The sequence below is a fragment of the Ochotona curzoniae genome, unplaced genomic scaffold (genome assembly GCF_017591425.1).
Source record: "Ochotona curzoniae isolate NIBS_2020 unplaced genomic scaffold, NIBS_Ocur_1.0 scaffold_2453, whole genome shotgun sequence".
Taxonomy (NCBI): Eukaryota; Metazoa; Chordata; class Mammalia; order Lagomorpha; family Ochotonidae; genus Ochotona; species Ochotona curzoniae.
In genome coordinates this window covers 17,591,530-17,613,855 of record NW_024467094.1, presented here as the reverse complement: position 1 = coordinate 17,613,855, position 22,326 = coordinate 17,591,530, and the positions used below count along the sequence as shown (strand labels likewise).

Below are 22,326 nucleotides of genomic sequence, written 5' to 3'. Positions count from 1 at the left end.
CTTTCCCTCTAGGAATGTTGGGGCAAGGCCAGTGTGATCTGCGAGAGCCAAGTGAGACCAAGGCTTCACCCCTTGCGAGCTACCAGCTGTGAGGATGGAGGGCACCACAGGTGCTGTCTGGCCCGTAATTCCCAAAACTCATGGTAGGAATCCAAGTGGGGCCACTTCAGGGAGGTGGCAGATGATGCCTAGGGTTGATGGTGATGTCTGTGCTGTCCTTTATGAGGTGGCAAGGTCTTAGAACTGGTGATGTAGTGGCTAGATGCAGCTAGCCCTCAGTCATCTTGGCAGGGCTTGTCTTAGAAGTCAGTCCTCTAGACTAGTTCGGTACTTGCAGTTCCCTGGTTTCCAAGCCTCTCCCTCTGCCCCCAGAGCCTTAAGGGCAACACGGCACCCCAAACAGTGGGCACTAGGTCAGTGTGGGTAAGGGCTGGCAGGGAGGAGTGTCCGGGGCTGGCGTGGAGGGAGGGTGGAGCTGGTGGAGGCAACCCCCGTCATTCTGCAGTGGCTTCTTCCCTGCCTGCTCTCATCCTGCTCGTCTGAGAAATCTCATTTTGCTGGTGAGCTGATTCATGGGCCTGGCTCCCCGGTGCCCCCGAGCAGCTCCCCGCCAATAACGATTCTTTCCACAGTCCCTCGATTCGTTTCCAGGGTTGAAGACAAATTTTCAAAGAGGCGCTGAGAGCCAGGGCCATTCCAGAGAGGCTGTTAACTTAATGTCCCACCTCGTTCTTGCCGAGCCCGGGCCCACTTGAACTCCACCGGGGTCAGGTGCTGCTGTCGCCTGTGATTGCTTCTGGTTTTCCCATTTGGATGGGTGAGTGAGGGATCGAGAGAAAGCGACACAAATTACAAGGAGGGTGGCGCAGCTCGGCTCTGCTCCAAGCTTTGCTGTGTGTCTTTGACCTACGGCTGCTCCTCTCTGGGCCCATTTCCTGCAGCCAAAGGTGTGTTTTACCTGAGCATCCATCCTCTGTCCTGCAAGTGCCTGCTCACAGGTCCTTCCTGATTTCACCCGGAGGTGCAGTGCGTCTCATTCCCACTATCCTTGGCATGGCATCAGGCATGGGGATGAAGCCTGCAGCCACCTATCCTCTACCTCAGCCCTCTCTTCTGACTGTCCCTGTGCTGTGTCCTTCCCCACAAAGGGAAATAGCAGGACCTTGAGTCTGAGCTTGCTTCCCAGGCCCACACTGAGTCTGCCCCACTCCGGCCACTGCATCTTCCTCATGTGTGCTTCTCCTCATCAGGAACTGCTACTCCATCTGCAGGAGAGCAAGTGCGGGGACCCGGCTGCCAAAGCAGGTGTGGTGGGCGCCGTAGCAACCCTGGGCCTCTGCTTCCTGAGCTTCCCTGGCTGTCCTTCCCAAGCTGCCACAGCGGTATGGGGGAGCCTCACTTCTTCCCCCAACCCAGGGCACAGCAGGATGCACGTCTGACCTATCCTCCCCGTCTGTGGTTCTGGCTCAAGACTGTTCCCCAGACTCTGTGCATGTAGGAGCTTCATGTGTTAAATAAACCAGTGGCTCCATGTTCCAACTTCAACACCAAGCTGCCCCCTGCATACCCCCACCCCTAGCAGCCCTCCCTGGCTTACATCTCACTCCTGTAGCAGAGAGATCACAAGATGGCAGAGCACAGGCAGGCCCTGAAGTGAGATCACGTGCATACCACTTATACTCAACACCTAGATTTCAGCCAGCCAGCATCTGGGGGTTAAGCAGAATGACTAAGATGACCCTAACCCTGACCTTCTAGGAGCTTGTCATGGCAGATGCCAATAGCCATGAATAGTGTTCTGCAAACTCAAGGACAGCCCTCCTGGGAGGACCTTGTGGTTGTGACCTGGACACGGCTCTCCAACAGCCCTACCCTTGTCCCTACACCTTACCCAGCTGTGGCAAACTCCTTCACTGAGACCCTCCAGGCCTGGGCTAGATGTGTACCTGCCGCCTGGGACCAGGCAGAGCGTGCCACTCCCATGGTGGCCCCTATCAGTTGAGTGGGTGACCATGGCAGGTCAGGCTTCCTTTCTTGCATATCTGTTTGGGCAGTTAGTTGCTTGTGCAGCCTGCAATGCTACCAGCTACTTCCAGGACAGAAGCTGGCTTCTGTTCATTCCCGTTTCTCTACATTTACAGTAGCCACTTGTCCACGGGCACCACACAAGGTCCCCCTTTCAGATCTGGAGCTCCTTCGTGTCCCTGGGCTGCTGCCCTGTGTTGGGGATTGGCCATGAGAGGCCATGGGAGACCAGAAGCACACTCCAAGGTCAAGGCTGCCAGCCTGTTGGTGGGTGGGTACACCTGTTGTAATCAAAAGCCCCCTGAGTTTCCCCATCCACCCTGTGGGGAGGAAAGGAAGGTTTTCCTGTGAATTATGATGAGGAGAGGTGAGCAGAGGCAGCGAGGGAGACTGAGTCAACCCAGTCAGCAAACACTTCCCCTTCCTCCTCTTCCTGTGCCCTCTGGGCCACAGCCTTGTCCCTGCAAGGCCTAAGGTCTGCACCTCGTTCACTCCCTCCCTGGAGTCAATCATGACCAACTCCTAGCGGAGCCCTCTTCTTAGGGCACATTGTAAGGTCACCAGATGCGTCACCACTTGAGGTGGGCATCCGCTATAGTATCAGGTGATGTATCCCCCGTATATATAGTATCCCCCTATAGACAGAGGCCTGCAGGTAGGGGCAAAGAACAGGACTCAGACTGGCCTCCCACAGCACAACCAGTGCGTGTGTGTCCACGCATGCTGCCCAGGCATACAAGAAAGAGTCCGAGCCAGCCACCAGGTGCTCTCTGTTTCTTGGGAGCTGCCGCCCCCACCCCAAGTCTGACGGCCCCGTTTATTTAAGAAATATCTGACACAGTGGTGGGTAGAACCCGAAGGGAAAGAGGCTGTGGGGTGAGGAAGGGGAGTTGTCAGCTCCCCTGGGCAGGTGCCCACCCCAAGGTCCCTCGCAGTGTGCCTGCACCTTTCCTGCCCCATCCCCAGCCTCTGTCCTGTGAGGGGTGGGTGCTGCCCGCCCTGCCGCTGCGGAAGGGACGGGTCAGCAGATTGGAGATGGCTAAGGCGCAATAGTGTTGACCCTGCTGGGGGGTGGGGTGGGACATCGGAGGCCCTTTGTGGACCTAGGCGCTCTGGGGTGCGGCTTGGCTGGAGAGGGACCCAGAAACCTTCCCTTTAGGGTCCCTGCCCACAGCCCTCAGAGCAGGGTGAGAACTCAGGGAGGTGCCTGATGTGGCACTAGCTCCCTTTGTAGAATCAGCTCCCAGGGGCAGCCTAGGAGACACTCAGAAGCCAGCAGATGCTACAACCAACCACCATGCCCGCCTCCTTGCCCCAAGTCCTGTCCACATCAAGATCCTCAGCAGGGCAGGCAGCTGCACCTCCCACCCTGCAGGACGGAAATCCCTGAATATTGGTTTGAGAAAAATCTTGGTGCAGTGTGTGCCTCAAGACTTCCCCAAAGCCCCCTTCACAGGGGTAGGGTGGGAGGGAGGGAAGGTGAGGGCTTGAGCACAGTGTGGGCCCCAACCCTTTTGCCCCAGGTGGGGCCACCTGCCCTCCCTCTTGAGGGCAGCAGCCTGGGAAGGACCACACCAAGGCAGATTAGGGTGGCCCTCCTCCCTGCGAGCCACAGGAGGGAGGGCCCTCCACCTGCAGAGGGCAGAAGAGGGTAGCTGTGAGCAGGGCTGGGCAAAGCTGCAGGGGCAGGAAGTATAAATCCATCCAGCTGCCTGCCCTGGGTGAGCCGGGGTCTGGGGGTTGGAGCAGTTACTGCACCCCTCCCTCAACCCACTCCCCAGCGCCTATGCGATCTCTTTGATTCTGCGCATATAATTGTGCAGGTCTGGGGGTGCTGTGGGCCTCGTGGAGCCGACCACCTCTGAGCAGCCCCAACCCAGGTCCTCTTCATCCTCCTCATCTTCTTCTCCGGCAGGCACCGAGTCATAGGCCAGCTCCTCAGAGGGCAGAGTGGTGAAGGTGGTGAACTTGACCCGCTTTCGTTTGGAGGTGGGTGAGCTGGCAGGGTCCTCGTTCTGGTCCCGGGCGGAGCCGCCAGAGGAGCCATCACCTCGGCCGTGCACTTGGCTCTGGACGCTGGTCTGTGAGCTGCCGCTGCTGTGGTGGTCACCATGGCAGCAGGCGGGCACCGTCTCTAGCGGATTGCCAGCAGGTGGTGAGAGCTCCCCTTGCACACGCAGTGGCTGCCCGTTGCCCAGAAACACCCAGTGGTGAGAGTGGTCCATGCTGGTTTGGCCCTCAGGCGGGATGCGCTTGTGCCGGTAGCGCAGCACAAAAACGATGCAATTGATGAGGAAGACAAGGATGGCAAGGCAGAAGACACCCAGCAAGGCATACATGCCAATCTCCAGGTCGGTCAGCCCTCGGGGCATCTGCAGGAAGCCCGTGGGCAGTGGCAGGAAGTCCTCAGTGGGCGGTGCCATGGGGCTGCTGGTTCCCTGGCCTGAGGCCCCTGGAGCGGGGTGTGCAGTGCCTGACTGGCCGCCTCCTTGGGCCTCATCCTCGCCCCCACCGGGTCCCGGCTGGCTGGGGCCAGGGTAGTCATAAGTGGGGTCTTCCTCGTCCCTCCCGAAGTGCACCCGCAGGCCTACGGGGGTAGTGGCCAGCACGCTCTTGCGCTTGGTTTTCTGACAGCTCTCAGAGATGCTGAGCTCCGCCCGGAGCAGCTCCCCGGCTCCCTCAGCCTGGGCCACCACCAGTGGGAAGGTGCGATCCTGGGTCACGGTGACCACATGCTCGTCCAGGCTGCTCACCAGCAGCCCGTAGTCACGGGGGCTGTAGAGAGAGAGTGGCGCTGTGGTGCCGTCACTGTAGGAGAGCCAGAGGCTCAGGAGGCCTTCCTGGAGGAGGGGAAAAGGGACAGGAGTTAGGTGCTTATTCCTTGGGCTGCCCTGTTAAGAAGCTGAGACCCTCAAGGGTCTCTGGCCCTTGACTGGCTGGCGGCAAGCCCTCAGGAACTGTTGTTGCAGTGAGTCCTGCTCACAGGTTACAACCTCCAGATTTTGAACTGCCCAAGGCTGCTGCTGCTTTTTTTTTTTTTTTTTTGCCCAAGGCTTCTTAACCAATTTCACCGAAATCCCTTTGATGAATGGAAGATAGGTTCTGCCTTGGGTCTAACTCAAGTCTCTAGGTGCTGCAGGTTAGCCCCACATCCACGCCTGACCTTGGATTCACCTTCCTTAGACAGCTGACTTTGGAGAATGCACACACACACACATACCTCCTCCACTGGCCCCAACCTCCTGAGAGTCCCCCTTTACTGCTGAGAAACTAGAGCCTGGCAAGATCAGATGGCCCAAGTCCTGACTCCCGGCTCGGCACCTGACCCCATGGCCCGTGGCAGGGTTGTGCTATGTGTGTGCTTAGAGTTCCAGGGTCAGGTAGGGATACTGGCCGCTCATGGGGCAAGAGTGACCACCCTCTGAGGACCAGTGGACACTGCTCAGGGTGGCAAAGCCAGCAGGTGAGACCTTGCCCAGGCAGCCCAAGCAGAGGGCAGGGAGATGGAGTGGGACAGGTGAGTCCTCTTTCTGCACCCCAGAGGCTCCAGTTTGGGGTGGGAGGAGGCCCAGGTGGCTCGTTACCTGCTTAAGGAAGCTGAGGGTCTGCTGAGCGGCCGTGGTGGCCAGGATGGTGTGGCTGCTCCCGGGGCTCGGCCGCAGGGACAGGGCCAGGCTGGCCACCACCTGGGCTTGCAGCTGTGTGATGCTGACCTTTTCCTCCGTCACTGTCAGCAGCGTCTCCCCTAGCACGGCCTCCGTCAGTGGGGACACCACCTGAGGCAGAGAGGGGTGGGCAGTGGGAAGGCCTGGGAGAGCCCCCGACCCAGGGTCCCTGTATCAGGGGGAAATCCTGGTGCTGCTGGAGGAGGGGCCCAGGGGACAAGGCAGGCAGGAAGGTGGGACTGCTGGCTGTGACTCGGGTCTACAGTGGGGATCCAGGGTCCATGGGTCCCCAGAGAGTCAGAGGCTCCTAGGAGCCAGCCAGCCACACATATGATACAGGGGAGTTTAAGGAGAAAATGATGCCTGCACAGTGGTAAGCAGCAATGGCTGCCCAGTGCCACAGTCAGGGAGGCAAAAGGGAATGGTGAGGACTGTGGCAAAGGGGTGAAGGCATGCACCCCAAAAAGGGGCACCAATATATGGGCTAAATATTGCCAGGTGGGAATTCATGTCCAGGGTTATACCAGCAGTCTGGTCTTTCTTTGTTGTTGTTCAATGAAGAGCATCCCAACTGTTACACATTGGATCAGTTACTTCCTCAACAGAACACAAATCCCCACCTCCAGGTGCCCCTTTGTAGTCCGCTAGGTGGATAGCTTCCACTGTGAGAGGTGACAGTCACCACTGTGCTCCCAGGGCCAGAGTCTGCCTTCTTGCTGGCTCACACCTGCTCTCCCGCCGCTAGCTCTAACTGCTGGAGGGCTCTGCCGGAATCTACAAAGCTGATCAGGTAAGGGGTGGGAGCCTTCAGCAAAGGGATGCCGGAAAAGCCTGACCATGGGTGGTGAAGTTCCTGGCAGGAAGCGCCTGCTGGGGACTGGCTCAAGCTCTGGGGATATCTTCCCTCCCCTCCCCAGTCACCAAGGCACTCTACATTGCCCGTGTGCTAGGACAGAGCTCATGCCTACCTTGAAGGCGGTGGTGCCTGGCTCCAGGCCTGCCAGCGTGCTGCTGTCCACCAAATGTGCCACTCGGGGGTCACCTACCCGCATGAAGTCACTGACCAGGTCAGTGACCTCCACCAGCCAGTCCGAGCCCAGCATGGTGACCACCTGGTCAGTGCCCTCTGCTGAGGTGGTGTGGAACTGGGTGAAGACCTGCAGGGTGGCATGCTGGTACTGCAAGGTACAGCCCCGGCTCACGCTCTGCCGCCGCTCCTCTTCCTCCTCATCCTCGTCCTCACTCTCCCGGGCTGACCTGGTACAGAGGCATGACAGAGTCTGGGCTGGCCGGGCCAAGAGCTCCTGACCCTGGGCTGACCTATACCAGTCTCTACCCTTGCCCTTGACCGGGTGGCATCTCTCCAGCTCCCTTGGGTGGAAAGTCTCCTCCTGGTTCACGTTTTCCATGTGGTAAACATTCAGCCAGGTGTCCCAGCCTTTTTGCTTCTAGAAAAACCCATTTTGAATCCTCTCTTACTCCTCCCCCGGTCTGCTTGGCTTCCTCCACATCTGGGAATAGCTGACGTCAAACCCCAACGGTGACTGCCTGTTTCAGCCCTGAGTGTATGCCTGGCACACTGCTAAACTCTAAACTGTAGCAAAGACGATCTTGGCCATGGGGAATGCCAACAAGCTCAGCTGAATGTGCTTATGGTTATGTGAAGAGCAGAGCATGCTGGCGGGGAGGTGACCTGGACACTTTACCGAGGACATTGCCAAGCAAGGTGCCGCCTGGTCTTCTCTTGCTGCCATTTGTACACTGTGACACGAGGGGGGCAACTGTACTGATTGTCAAGCCAGAGGGCCCCTGGAGCTGATGATTTGGGAAGCTATCAGGCTGTGCAGCTTAGAGAATATGCTCCAAGCAGGAAACCCAGTGGGAGGAAGGCACACCTGGGAAAGCTTTCTCTCTGTGGCTAATGCTTTGTTAGGGCTTTGGAAGGTTCAACCTGCCAGTAACATCATTCCCACAAAATTGATTGTGCATCTGTGTCACCTACCGACTGAACCCTTATCATGGGCCTCTTGCCGATTTCACAGATGAGGAAACTGAGGCACAGAAAGGCTATATAAGTGGGTCACTGCCATACAGCAGCTAGCCAATCACAGAGCCAGAATTTAACCTGGCTGGCAGACTATAGTGCTCACGTGACCATCACCTGGGAGCTGGGCAAAGGCATACTCGCCCCATCCTGCTGACTGGAAGCCACGGTCTAACAGGACCACAGAGAATTCCCATGCACGCTGATGCTCAATGGGCTCTGGTCCACACCCCCGAGCTTTCCCAGATCCCCACTGAATGGAGCTCTGCTCGGTTTTCCCTTGGCCACCTGCTTTGCTTACCACCTGCTTCTCCTGCCAGTCCCACGTGCTACTGCTCAGAGCTGTTTGCCTTCATTCCCTGCGTGCCCCTGCTGGGTTCTTCTCTCCAGCAGCTCGGAGGGCATGAGTGGAGGGGTTGAATAGGCTGGCTCACATATATGTCCCACAGGTGGGTAAGCCTGCACCCAGCAAGGAGTCTGGGCAGGGACTCTAGTGCTTGGAAGTTTGCCCTCGCTGTAACCAGGCTCGGGCATGGGGGCCTGGCATATGTCTGATTCTGCGCTGACAGGCTTGCTGCATTTTAGCTGCCTCACAGCTCTCACCCTGATTCCTGGGCCAACCAATTCTTCCAAGAAACCTGTCTTGACTTATCATGGTAGGGCTACCTGTGCAGCAGCACCGTGCTGGGCTGGTCTTGTTCACCATGTGCACAGCACTGACACTCAGCAGTGGGTTGGAGCAGGCAGCAGCCACACCTGCCCCACAGCCGTAACACCTGCCAGTGCCTGGCACATGGCAGCTGCCCAGGACATTGGCAGCTGCTGATGCCCAACCTGCCTACCCAGGGTCACTCGCACATGTGCGCCGAGGCTGTGTCCCCTGTGAGTGTCCCCAGCACATGCGCACTGTACCTCCGGTCGGGGAGGATGGGCACCCTCCAGCCCTTCACTTGGCTGAGGCGGGCGTCTGAGAGCTCGATGTGTAGCGGCAGCTTGGGTACCCAGACGGTTATTTCCAAGGGGGCTTGGAGCACATCATAGCGGAAGGTGACTCTGGCGTTCATAGACCCTCGAGACTCTTTTCCACTCACAAATACGTAGTCGCAGCTGCTGGACACCTGGGGAGAGGCAGGGCGGCACATCCTGTCCCATAGGTCTTCCCCGACCAGGTGGGACAGGGGGTTGGGTCCCACAGTTAGGTCAGGGAGGCTGTTGGAGGGAGACGTGTCCAGAGTGGAGGAGGGGAGGTGTTTGGAAGGGCAGAGGGCCTCCTTGCCTGTTTCACTCCTCCGGCCTCTGTGGGAGGCTTAGAGCCCTGGACCCACTCTCCTCTGGGGCTGGTCCCTCCCCCATTCACAACGACGCCTCTGGAGCCAGGTGGCTGGGTCCCCTTTAAGGAAGAAGGGGATCCCAGGCTGGGGGAAGGGTAGGCCTGCACCTCCCTGGTTGTGACTGCCCCAGCAGCATGCGCAGTGGCTAATGTCAGGGTCAGAAGCTGCTGCAGAGAGGGCTGGAGAAGAGAGAAAATAGGAGAGAAGAAACCTGGCCAGGGGATCTGAGGCGGACAGGCGGGAGGCTGCCACCGATGGGTGTGCCAGCCCACCTGGACTGCAACACTGTGTTGCTAGGGGTTCTGGGCATAGAAACCACAGGTCTGTTGAACACGTCTCGGTGGTAGATGGTGGTGCCCACTCAGACAGGGGCTGCTGCCAGTGCTGCAGGGCCAACCCAGAGGGAAATGTATGCTCAAAGTGTGTCCCAGCACTTCACCTGTGGGCGCCTTGAGCTTAGCAGGAGGTCTCTCATGCAGCGGGTGGGCTCTGCAGGGGTGGGTGTGGGTAGGTGGGCAGGGAGTGTGTTGCAGTCCCAGGGCCATCCGAGCCTCTGCCAGCCCCTTCTGTCATCTCAGAGGAGAGGCGTAGGTGGGATGTGTGGGCCCACCAGGAGTGCTTATTTCCCATGTGAGAAGGCAGAGGAGTGTACCCGCAGTCTGGCAATGCCACAGAGACCCAGGTGTGGTTTACTGAGATCCAGAACACACTCCATTAAAACCCTCCCAGGGTCTCTAAGGCAGCCCTAGGGAGGGGTAGTCAGGGTGGCAGAGGAGGGGCGGGGTGAGGGCGTAGGCAGGTGATGGGGTGCAGCATGGAGCCCCTGCTCCTCTGTGGGAGGTTCTTCCCCAGGTTCCCTGGATCCCAAGGGACCCAGAGGCAGAACAGATAGAGAGGGAGGCAGAGTGGGTCCCTGCACCCACACTCTCCTGCTCACCTCCAAGCAGCACCACTTCCGTGTCAAACCTGCTGACTGCAGGCCATGGTTGCCAGAGCTAGTCACCTCTCACTTTGCTGTCCACCCCCAGCCCCACACACTCAAATTCTGCCTTCTTCCCCCTCCTGCCTCTGCCCACTGGGTAAAGCTCTGGCAAGGAACAAATCCAGAATGCTGGGCCATTCTACAGGAAGCCCTCCAGGATTGACCAGAGCAGTACCCCGGGTTGGGGTGAGGGAGTGGTTCTGGGAACCCACCCTCTCACAAAGCTGTGGTGGCGCCTGGGATAAGGGGAGCAAGGGAGGTGTGAGATCAGAATAAAAGGATGAGTGAGAGGGAGCAACCTGGACTCTGCAGGGGGCCCTGCCTCCAGGAAGCCCACCTTGATGATATCCTCATTGTCAGACTCGCATTCCACCAGAGCAGAAACATCCAGCACGATGCCGGTCACTTCAATGGCGATGACCTTGACAGGGATGGCCACAGTGCGGCCAGTCAGGATGGCTGTGTTGATGATCTCTGTGTCCTGCAGGAAGGGGAAGGGGAGGGCCCCTGCTTGTGGTCTTGTCTCTTGGAACGCACCCACTAAGCCCTGGTTCCTGGCTACTCCCATGGTTTGGAGCACATCGCTCTGACAGGGTGACAGGCAGGGACAGGTGTCTGCCTGGTCCCAAGTGCCTTTACTGGGGTCTGTTCTCTTACACTTTGCTGGAGCTTCAGGCAGACCTCACTCTGCCCTTCCCTGATGCCTGCCACTTTGTCCCCAACACCTCCCCAGTGGGCATATCCCCCACGCTCACCATGGTGTCCGAGACTGGGCCCAAATGACCTTCCATGGGGTAACCCTCACATTTCCCAGCATAGCATTTGGGCACAGATGAGCCCTGCCTACCCTGTCACTTCTGAAGGTCCCACACTTCCTCCATATGACCTTCAAGGCACCCCTGCAGAGCCACATCCTCCAGAAATCATCGTGGTAACTTCCCCCACTTCTGTCCACCCTGGCACCTGCTGTCTATACTAGTTGGCATCAAGCAGTGCCTGCCTCCCGAGAGTGTAGGCAGGCACTTTGCCATCAGACACATCTGGATATAGGAGGCAGTCTCTCTCACTCATAAACACACACACATCTGTGCATCTGTGCACATGCTCAGCCAGGCATGCCCACCCCACCCCGCAGCCCACACACAGGCTCGCTCACCATGGCCAGAGGCAGGATGGCTTGTACATCCCGCTGGATGACCGTGAGCTCTGTGACTGCCCTCTCCAGCTCAGGCAAAGCGCCGTGGCCACGGTAGTCAATGTGCCACATAATCCTCCGCTTGACTGACTGGCTGGTGAAGTTCTCCATTTCAAAGTCCAGCTGCAGGATCTCCAGGGGTCCCTGGCCTTCCCTGCCAGGTTTTGGAAGGTAGAAGAGGAAGATGGGCTGGGAGGAGGCCAAGGGCTCTGACACCTTCTGTGGGATCCAGTCTTCCTGAGGTGCCCCTAGATCCCTGAACCCTGCCCAGAACACTGCCCAGCAGCCCAGACCAATAGGCAAGTCCCAGCTGCCACCCTCCTGCCCCCAGGCCAGGCCTCTTCCATCACCCCTGCAGATGCACCACTTCATGCTCACCAGGGAGGCAGGGGTGTGCCCTGAGCCCAGGCCACATCCACAGTGGCTGTTGAGTGCTTTGCTCCCGTCAGTAGCTCTGAGGTCACATGCCACTGGCCACTCCGTGACTTGGTGCCTAGAAGGGTCACACCCTTCTTGGCCTTCACCCTGGGACAAAGGATTGGGGGAAATGACAAAGATGGAGTCAGGCAATGGCTCCAGGACCACATACCTGGCCGCCAGCCCTAGGCTGTGGGACAAGGGGAGGAGAGGCAGGTGTGCTGAATGCAAACAGCATCACCTTTTAGAGCCCGCTGCCTGGTCTGCCCCTTCCCCACTGGCTTGCTTTAGTGACATGGCTTCTGTACGCATCTTGCTGAAGGTCCACAGGAATGAGAAGGCACTCTAGCCAGGCAGGGCCTCTGCTAGAGCGGAGGTAGCACTTCCGACCTCTCCCATGCTAACGGCTAATTTTCTAGCTAGCTAGAGCCCCCTCCCATGCTTTCCACTCTCCAGTTCCTCCAGGAGACGCTGTGGCTGCAGTTTTGTGGCACTTGCTGGCTAGTTACCACTCTAGATGCTATCAGCACACCAGGTGCATTGTCCTTGTTGAAGGCACAGAGCCAGCTGGGCTCCAGTGAACACCAGGGCAAGCAGAGGACCAGCCCCCCCAAGCCCACATGCTCCAAGCGCATGAGTGTAGCCCAAGCTCAGAAGATTGGTGCCACTTATCTGCCACTCAGCCTCCGAGCCCTGGATTAGGCCTGACCCACTCCAGGAACAGTTGGGGTGTGAGGAGTTAGGGCCACTCTTGACGCAAGGTCCATCGTGGTCTTCCACGTCTTACAGTGCTGGGAGGCAGGAGAGGCACGTTTTGGGGACTTCCTCACATCCTAGGAGTTACTCAGCATGGCTCAGGGCATGGACCCCTATAGGAGGCATCACTGTGTCCTGGGGTGTTGTGATCTAACACTTTCTTGAATTCATGAACCGTGCCCTCAAGGTATAGAGACAGTGGAGAGGCCTGAAACTGTCCCTCTAACTCCAGAATCAGGTCCAAGGTCCATGTGGGCGTACACTGCCATTCATCTTTTGGCCATCAGCCCAGAAGCAATTATGTTTTTATTTTCATGCCTCTTTTTTTTTTTTGGTCTCAGACTCCACATCTGCAGAATGGGAGAAATGCGCCTGCTTATGTCCTAAGGTCCTTCCAACCCTGACTCTATCATTCTGGACAGCCACACTTGTAAACCCCCCGGCCCCTTTATCAGGACTCTACTTCCCTGGGTTGCTATTACAAACGGGAACCCTGAGATCCCCCTGTCAGTGAAGTGTCTTTCTGAGGTTGCTCAAGCCACCTGTGGAAGAGCTGGGATCCAGACACAGCCAGTGGTGTAGCTGATCACCCCACCACCACCACCACCACCAAGTCAGGTGCCCATTTGGCCTTGCACACCCTCCACAGTCCCCATACCTGAGTGTGAAATGCTCCACGCTGGGGCTGGAGGCCGAAGAGGCGTTGGGAGCCAGGTAGAGCAGGACGCTGAGCACCTCCCCAGGCTTGAGGGGCCGGTCGGGCAGGCGGATCATCAGGTTGCTGTCCAGTCTGTGCTCCTGCAGGGCCCTGCGGGGCGGCGGCCGGAACAGGCTGATGCTCCCGATGCGCAGTAGCGGGTGCTGCGTGGGGCTCTCAGAGCGCGCTCCAACCCCGGGCACCGGCCCGCGCCGGGCCCCACCACAGCCGCCGGTGGCATCGGGAGCATGCAGGGTATAATAGAGCTCTGCCTGCTGGCTCTCCCCGGCCGCCTCGGCCTCCAGCCCATCCGGAGCCTTGCGGCGTGCAGAGGGTGGAGAGGCGGGTGCTGGGGGTCCGAACCACGCTAAGGGCAGCTCGGCCCGCACGAGACACGTGGCCAGCCCCCCGGCGAGGCGGCAGGAGCTCTTGACTTCGCGGGCATCGCGGAAGGCGTGCAGGCGGACGCAGGGCAGGCGCTCAGTGACACCGAAGTCGTCCCAGTCTCGGCCGGCCACGTAGAAAAGCACCTGCGCCACGGGCTGTGAGGCAGGCACGCGGGAGCGCACAATGAAGGCCCGCACCTTCCAGTTGACCGTCAGGCGCTCGGGGATGTCCAGCGTGCTGGAGGGCTGCAGGAGCTCCCGTGCCACCACCTGGCTTGTGCTGAAGGGCCCCAGAGACACGTTGAGCACCGGCAGCTCCTTGGTCTGGAACACCACGAAGGGCTCGGAGCGCTGTAGGGAGCCATTGGCTTCGGAGGGTGGTAGTGGTGGTGGCCGGGCCTCCCGCAGGAAGAAGGCCAGCCGCGTGTGCGACAGGCGGTAGCTGACCGGCAGCACTGGGCTAGCTTGCGGCCCTGGCGGGCTGGGGCTGGCCGGGTGTGAGCGGCTGGAGGCTGGGAACAGAGGAAAGAAGCCCAGAGGGGTGAGGGAAGAGGCTGTACACAGATCCTCGGGCTCTGCCGCGGCATTGGCCCTGGGCTCTCTGACCTGGGCAGGCATTGCCTGCTTCCCACGGGCCCTGGGCCTGGCAGAGCCTCTGCTGGTGTGTCACACTCCTCTCTCCCCCATGCTTACTTATATGCAGCATGGAGGTAGAGGGGTCTGAGCCCTAGGCAGCTGTAGCCATGTTGTCTCCCTGCCCCCGTGCATCTGCATTCTGCTCCAAAGTGCCTCAGGGAGGGCTGACTTTGCAAAGTCTTGGGCATCCAGGGCTGGGCACAAGCCTCAGCTGGACTGATCCTGCACTCAGGCCTTCAAGTAGGCCTTACTGGGGGCCCTTGGAGCCAGGCAGTCTGACCTCAGTAACTTCTTACACCTTTCAGATTAAGGGGAGATGAGGGACTGGAGCCAGGAATTCACTCCAGGCACAGGGAGCTGGCCAGCAGGGCCAGCCATGGGAATCCATCCTGCAGCCTGCTCACTCTCAGACCCAGCCTCAACAGCACCAGTCGTCCCAGAGGTGAAGGGCCCCAGGGCTTTACCAACAGGCTCCCAACATCTGTATATGGGCCTCCTGTTGGTCTTCTCCCCACCTACCCAGGAAACCAATTAGTTTCAAAATGTCACCTTAAAAAAAAATATCTGAAAGGCAACAAGACAGGGACTTCCATCTACTGGTTCATTCCCCAAATGCCTGCAACAGCCTTGGCTGAGCCAGGCTAAAGCCAGGAGCCTGGAACTCAGCCTGGGTTGGTGGCAGGGGTAAACGTGTAGCAGCAAGCTGGAATTGGAAACAGCCAGGACTTGAACCACGTTCTCTGAGAGGTGAGGACTCTCCAGAGGCCCCTAAACCACTGCACTCAGCACTATCCAACTTCTACCTCTTGCTTCATCCATGCGCCATCCTCCATCCTCAGGCCCTTCACTACTCTGGCCTCATTATTGTCACCATGATGACACCAAACTGCCTCTCTGGGTCTCCCTTCTCCCCAGCTCACCTCCCTGCTGCCAGTCCCCTCTCCAGCATGGCAGGGGAGTGCTCTTGTCTCCTGCGCACCAATCAGACTGTGTTATCCTCTCATGCCCACACAACACCTGCTGGACACGGGTAGGTGCCAGGGAGGCTCCATGATGGAGGGTGGAGGTTCTGGATCCTCTCCTCTCTTTCCTGGGGACCCTTCTCTGAGTCCCAGTCTTCAACATGGAAGTCAGAGCAAAGACAGTGCTGGGCTCTCAGGAAGCCGTGACATTTGGTTTGATTTTGAGACTCAAAGAAGAAAACTCCATCTGTCATGCCACTCAAGGCACAAGTGTGCAAGTATTAAAGGATCTCTTCCAGGTACTTACAAACCCAAACCTAACCCGCTTTCGAGTGTGATATGCAGGATCTCTTAGGTGTGATTCCGAACTGCCCTGTCCCCTAAGATCCCTCTTCCCAAGACCCAGCTGGCAGCATGACCTGACAACTCGCTGTTGTGAGGGCTCACAGCCACCACTGCTTCTCCCCTCTTCTGCTCAAGTTGTGTCCTCTCTATCCATGCACAAGCAAATCTGAATTGTGTTCCAATGCCACCTCACCCAGGAAGCCCTTCGGGCTCCACTCTTGGGAAGCTTTGGTTTATTTTCCGTGGCTATCTCTCTCATCCAGTCTTGTGTGGGGGAGTCCACCCTCCAGGCAGCCTTGAAAGCCTCATGAGCAACCTGAAATAAGTAATTTGCAGAGGCCTCTGGCAGAGGAATTGCTCTGGTCCTTGGCCCTGCAGGCAACTGGTGTCCCTTTGTTGCTGCCCCACTGTCTGTAACCCCTCGACCACAACCATTCACACTTGGTTCTTCACCCGCAAGGGTCCAGTGGCTCAGCCTTTCATTGGAGGCAACTGATCTGGACCCTGGCAAAAGCCCTCAGGGTCAATTGTAGGAATGGCATTTGGAGCCTCCAGGAACCCTAAAGCAGTGGCCTCCTGGTCCCTGTGGGCAGCCCAGGCTTTGGCCATCATTCCTAGGAGAACTCACCCCCCAGGCAACTCCTCCCTGACACTCAACTGTCCCGGCAGGAAGTGCTGGCTGCGGGACTAGGGTGAACCTGGCAGCAGAGATCCAAGGGAGGACAGGAAGATGTCTGCAGAGTCAGGAGGAGCCTTCCTGACTGGCACCTGGCATTCCTGCCTACTCCACAGTCACCTCTGGGGTCTCTGTGTCCCCCAAGTCCAAGGGCGAGACTGGCCCCAGGCCCACAGAATCCAGGCTAACACCTGGGGTCAGGATACAGCTGCCAACCATCTGCTTGAGAAGTAGCAGGTTTCTAATACAGACTCACTGATCAAGTTGCTTCCCATTCTGCATCTGAGTGTTCTGCTCTCAGATTTTCATGATGACATGAACCCCACTACCTCCAGACACACTGGAACTGAGGCTGAGGACCCATAACCGCTTCTTCCCTCTGTGACCTGCAAAGCTGCCAAAGGGACAGCCGGGATCTATGCATCCCAAGGCTGAGCCTTGGAGGGACCACCATGCATGGGCCCCTGGGCTGGAAAAGGGCCCCAGGACTCAGGAGCTCTTGTGCTCACTGTCTACATCAGCTGGAGTGTGCAGGAGGTCATACCACTGTCCTCCTCCCTACTAACCATCTCCAGAGACCCAAGAGTAGCTAAGTGCCACTTGGTTCCATCTGTCCCTCACCATCCTGACTTCATGGCTGGCTATCCAGAGCCTTTGGAGTCACGGGGGTGGGGGACAGAGGCCACCAGAAGGGCACCTGACATGGGATGGCGGTGGGGCTTGAGGGGAAGGACTAGGGAACTGGGTCCATGTGCCCTTCTCCAACCCCCTAGAGGGGGGCAGGGAGCTAGCCTGGCAAAAAAGCAAGATCCTGTGCTGTTGTTTCAGTGAGGGCTTCTGCACGTGCTTTTCCTGCTACTGCTTGGAACGCCCCCTCCCAGAGGGGCAAAGATGCTTCTCCCCAGTCTTCACTCAGGCCCTCCACCTTCCCTATATCTGTCCCTCCCCTTCCTGTTTCGTTTGCTTGTATAGCACTTCTCAGCACCTGACAGTACTTCCCATGCACCTGCCTGTGGCGACTTCCAGCTGGAATTCAGCTCCCTGGTACATGGATGTTGCTTGCTCCCTGGCACATGATAGGCCTGGCACACTGTAGACCCTCCATGGATTTCCATTACGAGAATGCAGTTCTCTGAATGAGCTACCCAGCACTGACTGCAGAGATGTAAGGGTGATGACAGCCTCGTCAGGCATCCAAGGGCTCCTGGCACAGGGCCCAAGCACTCGACCTTCGTTAGCATCCCTGCAGATAAGGAAGCAATTGGCATCCAATAGAGGCCAGGCAGACAATGCCATGGGGCTGCAGCTCTCCTGCTTCTCACTTGGCCACACATACCTCCCCTCTCTACTAGGAAGGAATCTGCTTCTGTGGCCCTAGGGCTCCCCTGTGGGCACAGTTGATGGGGCCCCCAAGCCCCTGGCATGATTCTGTTCTCCCCCTCACTTACTCTAATGCCTGAAGGAAGCTGCTTGACCTCACCGGGCCTCAGTTTCCCCTGGGAAGTGGTGCTGCGGTGGGAGAGTGGGGAGGTGAGGCTGGTGGAATCAACATCATGTGGTTGGTGGAGGGTTCACAGCAGTGCATGAGCACACGTGTGTGTGTGTGTGTGTGTGTGTGTGTGTGTGTGTGTGTGTGTCTCAGCATGCACTAACATGCTGGCCTGAGTCACAGTCTAGAGCCCTGACCCCCAGATATCATGTACCCTGCCTGGAGTGGGAGGAGGAAAGCTGCTGGGAGATTCCAGGAAGGGAGACAGAAGTGGGGTAAGGACTTGGAGTCCAACACAGATGTGGCAGTCAGGTCGCTCCAACAGTGGGCAGCAGATGGAGCTTCAAAACTGAGACTGGGGAGGAAGTAACAGCTTGGGCCTGTCATGAGCACATCCAATACCAAAAAGGTGCACATCCTCCAGCTAGATCTAGAAGCCTCCGTACACACATGCACACACACAGCACACATACACACACATAGTTCACACATACATACATGCACACAATACACATGCTGGCTGGCCCTGCCTCAGTGCCCAGCAGACTGGCTGCCCACAGCAGTACTGCTGAGGGCACAGTATTGAACCTGAACTCCAAGTGTGCCCTCTGTGCCTGTTTGGCCCTAGAAGGCCTGACCTTTACGGACTTTGCGTAGTCAGCCTCCCTTTCCCCATGCATGGGACTCTTTCTCCCACCAAAGGAGTGGACAGAGGCTCAGTTGGCTCCCGAGGAGGCCATCAGTCCCACCAAGATCTCGGAACAGACTCACATACATGAGAGAGGGGCAGGGATCCCCACATCCTTCCATGGTGAGCTCACACACCCCCTCCTCCTTGAAGCCTTCCCCGAGACCACCTAAGAATACCTCCATCTGTCTGTTACTACTTTACTTTGTCCAGCTCTAGTTCTAATGGATCAGGCTTGGCCCAGGTGTGTTAGGGGCAAACCATCAGTCATTCCTATGGAGCTGGGGGATTCTGGTTCTTATGCACCGCCCCCTCCCAACTTTTTTGGAAAAAGACTAAGAGGGAGGTAAAGGGCAGAGAGAGAGAGAGAGAGAGAGAGAGAGGCCCTTCATCTGATGGTTCATCCCCCAAATGGTTGCAACAACCAGGGAGGGGTGGGACCAAAACCAGGAGCTGGAACTCTATCATGGTTTTGCATGTGAGTGCAAGGACCCAAGGCTTGGGCCATCCTCCACTGCCTTCATTGGTGAATTAGCAGACAGCTGGATGAGAAGTGAGGCAGCTGGAACTTGAATGTGTACCCATCTGGGATGCTGATAGTCTGTGGCTCAACCTGTTGTGTCGGTGCTGGCCCCACACATGAACTTGCCATGCAGAACTCTCTCAAACCACTAGGAGGCCTTTCCAGCCATACAGGATATGGGGAAACTCTGGGTTTGACCAGCTTTGCGTAGTGCAAGGCATAGCACACAGTAGGTGCTTCTGAAATCCCCACTGACCTGTTGATGGCACTAGGGGCATGGGCTTAGAAGCAGAGGGCAACAGACTCCCTCACATGTCATCATGCTAGGGAGCCCTGGCCACTCCTCCCTCTCTCGATGTAGAGCTAGCCTCTACTATACTGCACACACATGAATTGTTGAGTGAGAAGCATGCAGGCCTGGTAGACTGGGGGCAGGGAGCCCTGGCCATCTCCTTGCTTCTAATCACAATCAGATGCCTCAGTATGTACCTCTAAATGCTCACAAATTGTTCACATGTAAATCAGGGGGAAAAAAGTCATTGGCTTTGGTGAGTTTATAGCCCAAGGGCACAGCAGGGTATGCCAGCAGGGCCCAAGGGCTCTGGGCTACGCCAGCCCACACATACGTGTGTGCGTATGTGTGTGTGTGTGCACATGCTCTTGCCATGCCACATGTCAGTGTCCATGGCTCCTTTAGCACATAACCTTCATGTGTACAGGAAATCAGCTGGAGGTGGGCATGGAGGCCAGTGATCTGAGCACCCCTGTGCCATACTGCTTCAGGATCTGGGTTCAATACCTGGCTCTGACTCCTGACTCTGGCTTCCTGCGTGCCTATGTGTACCCTGGGAGCAGTAAATGGCTCCAGTGACTAAGTTCCCTGGCCTGGGATGGGAGGCCTGGATTGCTTTCTCAGCTTTTGGTTTCAGCCTCTACAAGCAGGGGCAGGGATGGGAGTTCCATTTCCAGCGTTTGAGGAGTGAACCAGCAGGTGAATGCTCTTTCCCTCTCACGTAACAAAAGCACACAGGACAGCAGGCAGCAAAGCCCAGGATGACCAGGCAGACGCGATCAGGAGCAGCAGGACAGGCCTTGTGGCTCCTGTTGCTCGAGCCTTCCAGGCACTACCACCATCACAACACTAGTCCGGAAAACAGAGCCCAAGGGGAAGGGTTGCTGACGATGCCAAAGACCCATGACTGGCCTGAGGTGGCCTGAGCAATGCTAGCAGGCAGTGATGACAGGCATCCAGAGTCCAGGACAGTGCCTGGCCTACGCTGAGTCTTGTTATCAAATCCATGAACAGATGAATGAATGAATGAATGAATGAATGAATGAATGAATGAAGTGAAGCAAGAACAGTGAGGAATGCGGCGGGGAGGGGCTTAGGGGCCATCTAGTGTCTGGTGACCACTGTCTGCTTCAGGCCCCAAGGACCACGTGGAGGTGTGATGGAAGGTGGAGCAGGAGGCCTGAGTTCTGCCTGGGTCTGATCCAGCATGCCCTAGGCTTTGGGGGTGGTGGGGGATGCACTAGGTCCTCTCAGGAAGGTCAGAGGCTCATTCACCATGATATCACACAGTTTTTGCACAACAGAGTGTCAATGCCTGAACCTTGAGGAAGAGTTTTGATTTTATATAAAAAAGAGTGCTACCTAGTGCTAGCAGGGTTCAGAGACGCAAGCCCTTGGCTGTCCCAGCAGTGGAGGGGACAGTGGGCAAGGGGCCAGAAAGGGACACCTAGGTAGACCAGCCATACTCCAGAAGCAGATATCTGCTCTACAAGTGATGGACAAAGAAGGCCACTACAGCATTAGGCTTGTTAGTGAAAACTTAGACAAATTACAAGATCCTGTGCTGCTGGTATAGACCAAGGTCTCAAAAAAACAAAACAACAACAACAAAAACAAAAACCTCTGCTCAACCAGAAACACGCTCACTAGTCAGATGGTGTGCACGGACAAGACAGGGTGCAGCAGCGGCTCTACTGTGCGAGACTGATTTTATGTAACAGCATGTAGACAATGGGAAGGAACACATCCAAATGCTAATGGCGGTTACCTCTGAGGGGGCGGGAGTACGAGAGAGCGTTGTTTCTCCTTCACGCACTTATGTATGTTCTGGTTGTCTGCAATGTACATGGATTGCTTGTAAAATTAGGGAGCAAACAATAAACGCCATTATAAAAATCAAAGTATTTGAACCTGTTCCAAGGATTTTTTTTTAAAGAAAAAAAAACTAATGAACTTGGGTCCCTGGACTTACTAAAATTCACATTCCAGTCTCCATTCAGATACGTCCTAGCTGCATGACCTTGAGGCGGCTACCTCACCTCGCTGAGCCTCAGCGGTCACACCTGTAAAGAGGACCACAGACCCTGTCCCACTGAGGGGCTGTGATGCAACTAGTACACATTTGCTGGGTGCAGCTCAGCTAGTACTCAGTCTCATTCAACGCTCACTGGTTGCTCAGTTCTGAGAGGCAGGAATGGCAGGTGCCCTGTCAATATCTGCTCAGCTAAGCAGGACAAGTACAGACATGACAGGTGCCTGGAGCAGTGGCCCAAGGACCTTTGGAGGAGGCACTGAGGCTGGAAGGAGCACTACCGTTTGGTGGCCCCAGAATCTAGACCAGGGAGCTGGGCTGCGGGTCTGTTATGTGACCTGGGACACTGGCCTCTCCTCCCTGGACCTGTTTCCTCATCTGGGACCAGAGGCCCGTCCCTGCCGCGTACATCACACGATGATTGAGGGCGGGTAAAGGTTGTGTCCCTAGAGAGTCCTGGGACATTCTGACTTAGGCAAGGGTCAAGTGGATAAACGGGAAGTGACAGCAGGGTTCCCCGGGCCCTGAATGCTGCCCACCCCCTCCCTACACCCTGACATCTGGTCTCCAGCCCACTCAGGGAGCAGCACGGGCTCAGACCCAACCCGGCTCTACTCTCCAGACCTGCAGTCCACTGTGGCGCTGTTCCTGGGTTTTTTTTTAAGCCGCACGAAAATGCCACAGAGATCAGTGCCTCCCATGGCTGGAGTGGCAGCAAACCACCCTGGGCTGGAAGGCAGAGGAGACGAACCCGGAACCCTGCACCAAGGCTTCCAGGAGAGGCCACTTCCCAGCACTCCAGCTCCCCAGCCCTTGCTGGCTGGATTAGGCTGGGGGAGGGGACAGCACCTGTCCCACTCTGCCCTAAATCCCCTCCCAGCAGGCCTCCTGTCTGTGCTAGTTTACAGCCATCTCTAAGCTCCCAGATGTTTTTTTTCAGAGGATACTGCAGGGAGAGGGAGGCTGGCTCTGCCCATCACTCACTGTGGGACCTACCAAGGTCTGGCCCCCCTCCCAGTCTAAGGTCCTAAAGTGTGAACCAGGCTGAAAGCTGCACTCCTGTCATTGGGGCTGCTGGGAAAACAGAATTCCTGTGCTCTAAAGGGAGCTGCAAAATAGGTCCCTCATGCCTGGCATGCATTTATTTAACCCCAAATTGTCTGCTGTTACTGCAGCGTTGGTATC

The 22,326-nt window shown here is 57.2% G+C and overlaps 1 protein-coding gene across 2 annotated transcripts in view; it reads right to left on the bottom strand.

Annotated features, from left to right (window-relative positions):
- Positions 1–3,692: 3,692 nt before the first annotated feature.
- The window catches only part of TMEM132E (transmembrane protein 132E), a 42,445-nt gene continuing 23,811 nt past the window's right edge, over positions 3,693–22,326 (bottom strand). The window contains exons 2-10 of one of the 2 annotated variants that reach the window (XM_041001437.1): positions 13,547–14,010; positions 13,074–13,276; positions 11,621–11,767; positions 11,204–11,396; positions 10,385–10,528; positions 8,647–8,852; positions 6,659–6,947; positions 5,610–5,801; positions 3,693–4,865 (exon numbers count right to left, since the gene is read on the bottom strand). In XM_041001437.1, the coding sequence (XP_040857371.1) occupies positions 3,810–4,865; positions 5,610–5,801; positions 6,659–6,947; positions 8,647–8,852; positions 10,385–10,528; positions 11,204–11,396; positions 11,621–11,767; positions 13,074–13,276; positions 13,547–14,010 (2,894 nt within the window). In that variant the 3' untranslated portion in view covers positions 3,693–3,809. Of the gene's footprint in view, positions 4,866–5,609; positions 5,802–6,658; positions 6,948–8,646; positions 8,853–10,384; positions 10,529–11,203; positions 11,397–11,620; positions 11,768–13,073; positions 14,011–22,326 lie in introns of both variants that reach the window. The other variant, XM_041001436.1, reaches the window with a different exon arrangement.